This window comes from Phacochoerus africanus, chromosome 2 (assembly GCF_016906955.1).
Source record: "Phacochoerus africanus isolate WHEZ1 chromosome 2, ROS_Pafr_v1, whole genome shotgun sequence".
Lineage (NCBI taxonomy): Eukaryota > Metazoa > Chordata > Mammalia > Artiodactyla > Suidae > Phacochoerus > Phacochoerus africanus.
Genome location: NC_062545.1, coordinates 203,568,652 through 203,577,270, shown reverse-complemented (window position 1 = coordinate 203,577,270; position 8,619 = coordinate 203,568,652). Strand labels below are relative to the sequence as shown.

General features: G+C 40.4%; 1 protein-coding gene and 1 pseudogene across 1 annotated transcript; both read left to right on the top strand.

Moving 5' to 3' along the window:
- The first annotated feature begins 1,444 nt into the window (after positions 1 to 1,444).
- LOC125120806 (interferon alpha-8-like) lies at positions 1,445 to 2,412 on the top strand (annotated as a pseudogene).
- Positions 2,413 to 6,663: 4,251 nt separating this feature from the next.
- On the top strand, positions 6,664 to 7,233 carry LOC125119962 (interferon alpha-1-like). The gene has a single exon (XM_047767569.1). The coding sequence runs from the start codon at positions 6,664 to 6,666 to the stop codon at positions 7,231 to 7,233; it is 570 nt and encodes a 189-aa protein (XP_047623525.1).
- Positions 7,234 to 8,619: the final 1,386 nt, after the last annotated feature.

Below are 8,619 nucleotides of genomic sequence, written 5' to 3'. Positions count from 1 at the left end.
AATACAAATCAGGGCCAGGGTGGTAAGCTAGAGGACATTCCTGTATTTTCAGCTGAGGAAGATCACCACACTAATTCTAACTATTTCCTGGAGGAGTATTAGGGTAAAGTAAGCAAATACTTTCCTAGAGCATGGATTATAAAGAGACCCCAAATCTATGTCACCAAGATAAAGAATAGTTTAATGCAATATTAAAAAAACAAAAATTCTAAAACCTACATGTGATGAACAAAATATCAACATTTTAAATAAAGCAACATTGACCCTGCGCTTGCAACTCCCTCAGAGTCTTTCAAAGGGAGCTTTCAAGTTGCCAATGATATCTGAGCAAATTCCATTAAGTCTCTAAAATTCTTACCAAAAACGTTTTACAAAGTTCTGATGTACTATATGTCCCAACAGCTTGTACAGGAAATGAACTCCTTTTTCACACAACATAGTCAAGGTGGAGTCCTAGAAACAGTGTTTCAGTAATCTGACTTAAATATTATTAAAAACTGGCACAGAGCCATGAGAACAGGTCAAACATTGGAAATTCTCTCAATTAATAACAGGTTAAAAAAAAAAGGAATCTCGAAAACATTAATATTATTTTAACACTTCCATTAAAGCCTGGAAGGTAAAATTAAAAGTATATTAAATGACTACTTTGATTTAAAATAAGTAAAGTTTTGGAATGCCTTTGTGGGGCAACATCTAGCTTGAGGATCCTGGTGGCATTGGCACTGTCACGGCCAGGGGTTGCAACATAGCAGTGGCTGAGGTTCCATCCCTGGCCCTGGTCTGGGAATTTCCCCATGCCATAGGCTTGGCAAAATAAATAAATAATGAATAAATAAATAATAAAGTTTAAATAAAGTTTGATATACTGTTGTGTTTAATATTCAAATATATTTTAATATTCTTTTTTACATTTTAAAATATTCCAATAAATATTAATCTAATGTAAGAGTAATTTAAAGATATCCATTAAATTAAAATAAATTTAATTAAAACATATTAAAAAGTAAAGTGCCGTGAGCTTTTAAAAGATTCCTACGTTTCAGTTCTTCAATACTTTCTCCTCCACTTCAACGCTGTAGCCTTCAAAGACACCAGACAAGTCACAGAGAATTTAGGGGCACAGCTTCCCAGTCCTCTAGCCTCAAGGGGACACGCCCCAAATCACACCCCAAGGCATCCCTAACTCCGTGCGGTCCTCCCAACGCCGCCGCCGCCGCCGCCGCGGGCCTCTTTCTCTCAGCTGCCCCTGCATCGCTCCTAAAACGCCCGATTCTGTAAAGTCGCCTACAACTCGCTCTCATTCTGAGCCTCGCACCCCTCAGAAAATAGATTCTTCCATAAAAATGGGCTCGCTAAGGTTTCTGTGAGAAAAAAACGCAGAAAACTCAGCCGGAAGCCCAGAAAATGAATGGCAAGGTTCCCAGATCCCTACCAGACGAAAATGTTGCTGGTGAGGCCGGGACTAGCCTCGCTCTTCAGCATTAAGGCCTCGGAAAGGAAGGTTTTTCGTGCACTATTACAGCAGCACCAAACTTCCTCCGTGGGGACGGTTAGCTCTTTCTCCCGTGCTGCCAGATCCGCTGAAACTGCAAACACTCAAAAGCCCTGTTTCCCAAACGCGATAAGAAGACATCCATCCTGCGGCCTCTTGCGTCCGCCCGTAGAAGCACACTGCCCGAGGAAAGTTAGAGCTGACATTCCCGTTTACAGTTTAGCGGTGCCCGCCCTCTGGCGGCCCTCTGGTGAATCACTGAAATTCTCAGTGGCCCACATCTATTTGCTCCAGGCGGGAGTGATACTCTCCTCCATCCCTGCTGGCTCTCTTGGCCAGAACTTGCCTGGCATCCATAGCCTAGAGAACAGGGAAATCGCCATGCTTTTGTGACAGATGAAAAGGATCTCCTCTCAGTCAGGCCTAACAGACAGAACTGACTTCCAGTTTCCTTGGAAGGGGGAACACCACCCAAAACCAGACATCTCAAGGCACCTGTTACCACCCTCTGACGCTCCAGCAGATCATCAACCTCTTCAACACAGAGCACAGCCTTACTTCTTGGAACAACACCCTCCTTGATCAGCTACTCTCTAGCCTTGATCACAACCTGGAAAAACTAGAGCAGATGTAAGAAGACAACCTCGCTTGTCTCTATTTGGGAATTGTTGTCTGGAAGTATTGCCAAAGAATCCATCGCTATCGGAAAGAAAAGGAATAATATAGCTTCTGTGCCTGGGAGGTTGTCAGAGTTGAAATTGAAGTGTATCTTTCCCTCATGTAACAATCCTCAAAGAAAAGTCAAGAGAGAAAAAAGTCACGCTTGTGACACAGCCTAATCAGTAACATTATTGTTTGATTTGACCTGCAAAACGATGTCAACTCAGATTTCCATACATGCTGAAAAATATTTGAAATGAAAATCATGAAGTATCAAAAATATGTTTAGAGAAAATATGACTATTTTCTTGAATAAATGTTTTATAGAGTAATTTCTTAAATTTGATTAAGATACTTGAGGCCATTTGCTGTTCCTATGTGGGAGGTTTATTTTTAACAGAAAGGTTTTTAGCATAGTCTGTTGTTAAAGACATTTGTCAGTTGCCTTAATGCTACCTGCTATAACAAATAAACAGAAAACTGTCAACAATCTGATCATAAAGAGAAATTTATCTTTCCTATGTGTCAGCGCACAATGCAGGCACCCCTGGTCAGATGAATGTTCTGATTGGCTCTCCTCTAAACAGTGATTCAGTGTCATAAATACCTGCTATTTTGTGGCTTTGGCATATTCAACATATGCCTTGAAACTTCTCTGCAGTTGTTCAGGTTTTATCTAGTCCACAATAAAGGGAGTAAGCATGGGGAGAGCATAGGATGTTTTCAAAGGCTAGATCAGTACAGGGCAACATCACTTCTGCTCACATTAGTTGGCCTGAATTGATGCTCATAGGAATCTGAGTGCAGAGAAGCTGGGCAATGACTCCGTGACTAGTGTTAGTTGAGAAAAGTTCGCTGAATGAGACCACCTTTCATTTTACACTATTTATAATAATGACATTCTGGGTGGGAAAAAAACAACCAATGTTCTTGTCTGCACACAGGTTTTAAAAAACAATCTCAGCTTAGGTATGGTGACATAGCTGTCACTCATTAGAGTTCTAGCATCATTGGTTCTGAGAGAAGGATTCAGGTTGATTCCCAAACGCATAGGCTACTGAGGAAAATATCCCCACCTGTAGACCCATTACAACTGGTTTCCTTTTTCCCTGGGGAGACAAGAAAAATATGACCAGGCAGCTCCTTGCAAGTTCTTGAGGATCACTGAACTAAAAGTGAAAGTGGGTCTTCCGTTTCAATCCTGGCCTGTGATTCTCATCCTGATCTTCTGAATATTGAAGATGCAAACTTGAAGAAAATACTCCTGCAAATAATCTTTAAAAAAAATACCTCGTGCAAAATTGCATTATAACTTTCCTTGTAGAACCATGAATAATTAATTCATAAAGAGTCTTTACACTGTTGTCCTCTCACATCACATCTATACAATGTCTGTTAGTATTATTACCTCTCCTATTATACCATGATTGTTCCCTTCGTGAATACTGACTGAGCTCCTGAAATGATAGGGGCTGGACTAGATGTCTAGGAATCAAGACAGACATCTTGGCTTGATGACAGATTTCAGAGAGTTTCTCTCCCTTTAGGTATTTCACAGATTCCTGGGAAGTATTCTGAGGAGAAAATAGTTCAGGTCGTGTCTTAGTCTACTCCCACTTCTTCTACAGTATAGCAAAGACTGGGTAGTTTGTAAAGAGTAGAACTATATTTCTCACAGTACTGCAGTCAGGAAATCCAAGATCAGGGTGTCAGTGTGGTCGGGTTCTGGCGAGATCCTGCTTCAGGTCTCACACTACAGAGTTTCCTGTGACCTTTCAGGGTAGACAAGTGAGGGGTTCACCTCAGACCTCTTTTTTAGGGTCCTAATTCTACCTGTGAGGCCTCCTCCCTAATCATCTGCCAAGGACCCACCATATAATACCATCGCTTTGGGGTTTAGGACAGCATAATAAGAATTTTGTGGATTCTCAATCATTCAAAACATAAAGCTACATGCCTGGCATCTGGAATTAGGAGTAGAGTGTTGGTGAGTAAAAAGGAAGAATGAGCAGGGTGGCCGGAAAAAGGGAAGACCAAGGACTCAGAATCCAAACTCTTGATTTTTGACCTGAACTAATGCTCTAATCATTATATGACAGATTTTGTGTATCAGCCTGAAATGGAGTCCACCATCCCATGGAAGAGGATGAAAGTATAGGAGGCAAATGATTTTTCATCTTTTTTTTGTGAGGAGTCTCCAAAGAATCTCAGGATAAAGGTAGTAACAGCCTCATCTATAGAACCACCAAGTGTAACTGGGTAAATGTCTGGTTGCTGTGAGCTGTGTGAATCATGGTGAGTCTGAGTTTAGATACGTGGCTCTTTATCTGACACCAAGCTATTTCTTGTCTATTATGACATAGTAGAGGGCAAACTAGAGATGAGGCCATCCTTGGGAATTTAATATGGTCCTAGGGAAAGGTGAAAAATGTGCTGCATTTGCAACTTGAACCACTAAGAGCCCTTAAAGGAAAGAGAATCCTGGTGATTTGAGCAATAAACTCAGCAAGAGTAAGTGGAAGTATTAGCCATTGTCTATTATAATCTCAGCAAATATGGCCGTGATGAAGGAAACTAGCTTGGTCATTCATACATGCATGCCTTCTAGCAGGTTATGAAAAATCTGAGATACTGCTTTAGCAAAAAATATCTGATGGGTGATTACACTGGGCCTGGTGCTAAGGATGCCACAGAGAGTAAGACAGAATCCAGTTACTACATAGCTGATTTGCCAAAGATGGTAAACAGATGCTACTGTTTAAAGATTGGCATGTTGAGGGCTGAGGCAACTTAAAATCCACTGCAAAATCAAAAGAATTCTAGAATAGAGCTGAAAGGTATTTCATTCCACAATAGTAATCAATATTCAGTTCTCAATTACCCGTAATGATGGCTTCCTTTTGCTTGTAAAGAATAGACTTGGGGAGTTCCTGACATGTCTCAGTGGTCACGAACGGGACAAGCATCCTTGAGGACAGGGTTTGATCCCTGGCCTCGCTCAGTGGGTTAAGGATCTGGCATTGCCATGAGTTTTGGTGTAGGTTGCAGATGAGGCTCAGATCCCCACATTGCTATGGCTGTGTTGTAGGCCTGCAGCTGTAGCTCCAATTCGACCCCTAGCCTGGGAACCTCCATATGCTGCAGATGCGGCCAGAAAAAGCAAAACAAAACAAACCAAAAAATTAGACTTGGATTGGAACATCTCTCTGAAAGTCTTAGAGAAATCTGATATTTCACAAAAATAAAGACTCAAATTGATGATGATTTCTAAATCATGCCTTTTCTTTGCTCCCATGGATGCAAACATTAGCTTTTAGGGCTACGAAAAAAATCATACTACTACAATGGTGTGTAGCACTCCAAAATGCAACCCTATCCAACAAAATCTTAGTCCTTGGTATTCATTTTCTCTTCGGGTTTTCTTCTCTGTTACAAGAGCAGTACAGACATTGAGTTCACTGAAAATCAACAAACTGTATACACAATCAGAGCCACAACCTATGGTGACATGATGGCTCCTTGGAAGACGTCTCCTCCATCATTGGCTTGATCTTGTGAGGGGTGGCTTTTACTTACTTATGAGCTGCAATGCGCTGTCTTGTGGATGTTGCTTATGTTTGAACCTCAATGTCATTCAGGCTATGGGAGTTAAATACAAACAGAGATTTGTTTTTGTACATTAAATACAAAAAATGGTTATATTTTATTATTTAATTCTTCTAAGTTGTTCCATACATCAATAATTATGTCAAGGGCTAAACAGAAAAATTTTGAAAATATCTATATATCTATTAGCCAGTGAAGTTAAAAAATATTTCCTAATACGAAGTAAAATTAAAAGTTAAGTAGCAAAAATAAATATTAAGAAAATAATTTGTCTTTGAATGATTGTGACCAGTTTTGATTCTAAACATAACCAAACTTTGAAATTATTATATTTATATACATTTATTTGAATATGTAATTTAATACATTCTTACTTACATAAGTCAATGTATCACACGAAAAGTAACTCTGCCAAACTTAGTTTGCAAGATTTAGGTATAAAGGTAAATTAAAATTCAATAGCTTTTACATTTCATTTGTAGCTTAAAATTTTTTGTCCTTCTTAACGTGCATTGAAAACAAAGAGTAATCCTTGTACTTTCTTTTTCTATGGATAAAATAGAGATCTTCATGGATTACATAAAGAGATACACAGTATGCCTGTGTTTACATAATTTCATGGGGTCATGGTTAGGAAAAAAATCTAAAAAGGCTCTGTAGAGAGAGGAAGGGAAGGCAATAGTGAAAAAGAAATGGCTGAGAAATGTTGCCCTAACCCATTTGGAGAGTGCAAAGTGAAAAGCAGAAACAGAACTAGAAAGTAAGAGGGGACATTCAGAAAATGGAAATGAATTCGTTCCTATTTAAGACACAGCCCTGAGGGAAGGTCTTCAGACATCCTAGAGAGCAGGGTCACAGAGTCATCCACCTCAGCCAGGACAGCAGCATCTGCAAGGTCCCCAATGGCCCCAACCTCAGCCTTCCTCACGGCCCTGGTGCTGCTCAGCTGCAATGCCACCTGCTCTCTGGGCTGCGACCTGCCTCAGACCCACAGCCTGGCTCACACCAGGGCCCTGAGGCTCCTGGCACAAATGAGGAGAATCTCCCCCTTCTCCTGCCTGGACCACAGAAGGGACTTTGGATTCCCCCAAGAGGCCTTGGGGGGCAACCAGGTCCAGAAGGCTCAAGCCATGGCTCTGGTGCATGAGATGCTCCAGCAGACCTTCCAGCTCTTCAGCACAGAGGGCTCGGCTGCTGCCTGGGATGAGAGCCTCCTGCACCAGTTCTGCACTGGACTGGATCAGCAGCTCAGGGACCTGGAAGCCTGTGTCATGCAGGAGGTGGGGCTGGAAGGGACCCCCCTGCTGGAGGAGGACTCCATCCTGGCTGTGAGGAAATACTTCCACAGACTCACCCTCTACCTGCAAGAGAAGAGCTACAGCCCCTGTGCCTGGGAGATCGTCAGGGCAGAAGTCATGAGAGCCTTCTCTTCCTCCACAAACCTGCAAGACAGACTCAGGAAGAAGGAGTGACAGACACCTGGTTCATCTCGGAAATGCTTCTCACTGACTAACAAGCCCACACTTCCTCCTGTGCTGCCAGGTCACAGCCCCTCATTTCTGCTGTCGTCCTGCCATGAAGTGATTCAATTTGTCAAGGAACCTCAGGAGTATTGAGCACCATCGTGTTCTGCTCTACAGGCACTGGTTCTCTACAGATGCCCTTGCCATCTATTTATTTATCTATTCAACTATTTATTTATTTATCTACTATAGGACTTAAATTATTTTTGTTCATAAAATATATATGTACCTTTACATTGTTAAGAGAAAAAATATATCCTTTGTATTTATTTTATATTTTTCTTTGTTCATTAAATTTTTACTATAGAAAACTTCTTGTATTTGCTTTTTCTTTAACAAAGAAACAATAAGCCTGCATGTGTAAGCTGACTAACACTGGCTATTATAACTTATTTACCCAGTATAATTATATTCACCCTAGAGGTATAGTAGACGTCCTCTGAGTCAGGTTGTATGTTACACTCAAGACACACAAGTGAACATAACTAATCCAACACTGCTTTTTTATATCTTTGAATTTTTTTCAGGGAAATAAACCTAAAATCCATAGTAAATTAATATGTAATTAAATAGTAATTATTTTTAAATGCTGCTCTTTAGTATTAGAAATTAATATCAGGCTTGATGCTATAATGAAAACAATGAAGAAAATGGAATTTCACCACCAGAAAATTGATCAAGCCATGTTTTGATATAAAAGTAAAATTATTAGGTATTATCTATACTTAACTCTTACACATTTGAGTGCAAATACCTCCTGGCAAATTTTCAAGCAATTCCATGAACTGTAAAGCATGGGGCAGAAGAAGGGATCACATGTAGAGAGAGTTCAGCCCAAGAAAAGGGCTTAAATTTGAGTCCTATGACCTTAACCTTAAAAGGGAGGGGATGCCACAAAGGAAATAGGGGGGATGGCCATATGTTAAGAGAACAGTGGAGAAGGGTGAGGACACCATGACGGAAAGACTGAAGCTGCTTAGAAGACTCCATGCACTCGTGAAAATGTATGTGGAAAGCACCCACTACACTGCAATGGTAGATGGAACTGGTAGCCTTAGTGAGAGCTTGTTCCATGGAATTAATCAGCAGAATCCATAGTGGGGAAAGTGGAAGGGTGATAAGGTAAAGACAATATTTATAGAAAATAGGATTGAGACATTTGCCATCTAAATTGGAGGACAGATATAGGGTGGGACCTAGAATAGAATGTGGATGGTTTTTTTCTCTGCATTGTTTTCATTTTTGACATGTGTTTGCTTCTGAAGAGAGTTCATGGATTTGATGAATTGATAACTCATATTGATGTTTAAATTTAATTTACTTAAATCATGACAT

What these genes read in the sequence shown, in the direction of transcription:
- LOC125119962 (XM_047767569.1), top strand. Translation starts at nt 6,664, where the DNA reads ATGGCCCCAACCTCAGCCTTCCTCACGGCCCTGGTGCTGCTCAGCTGC.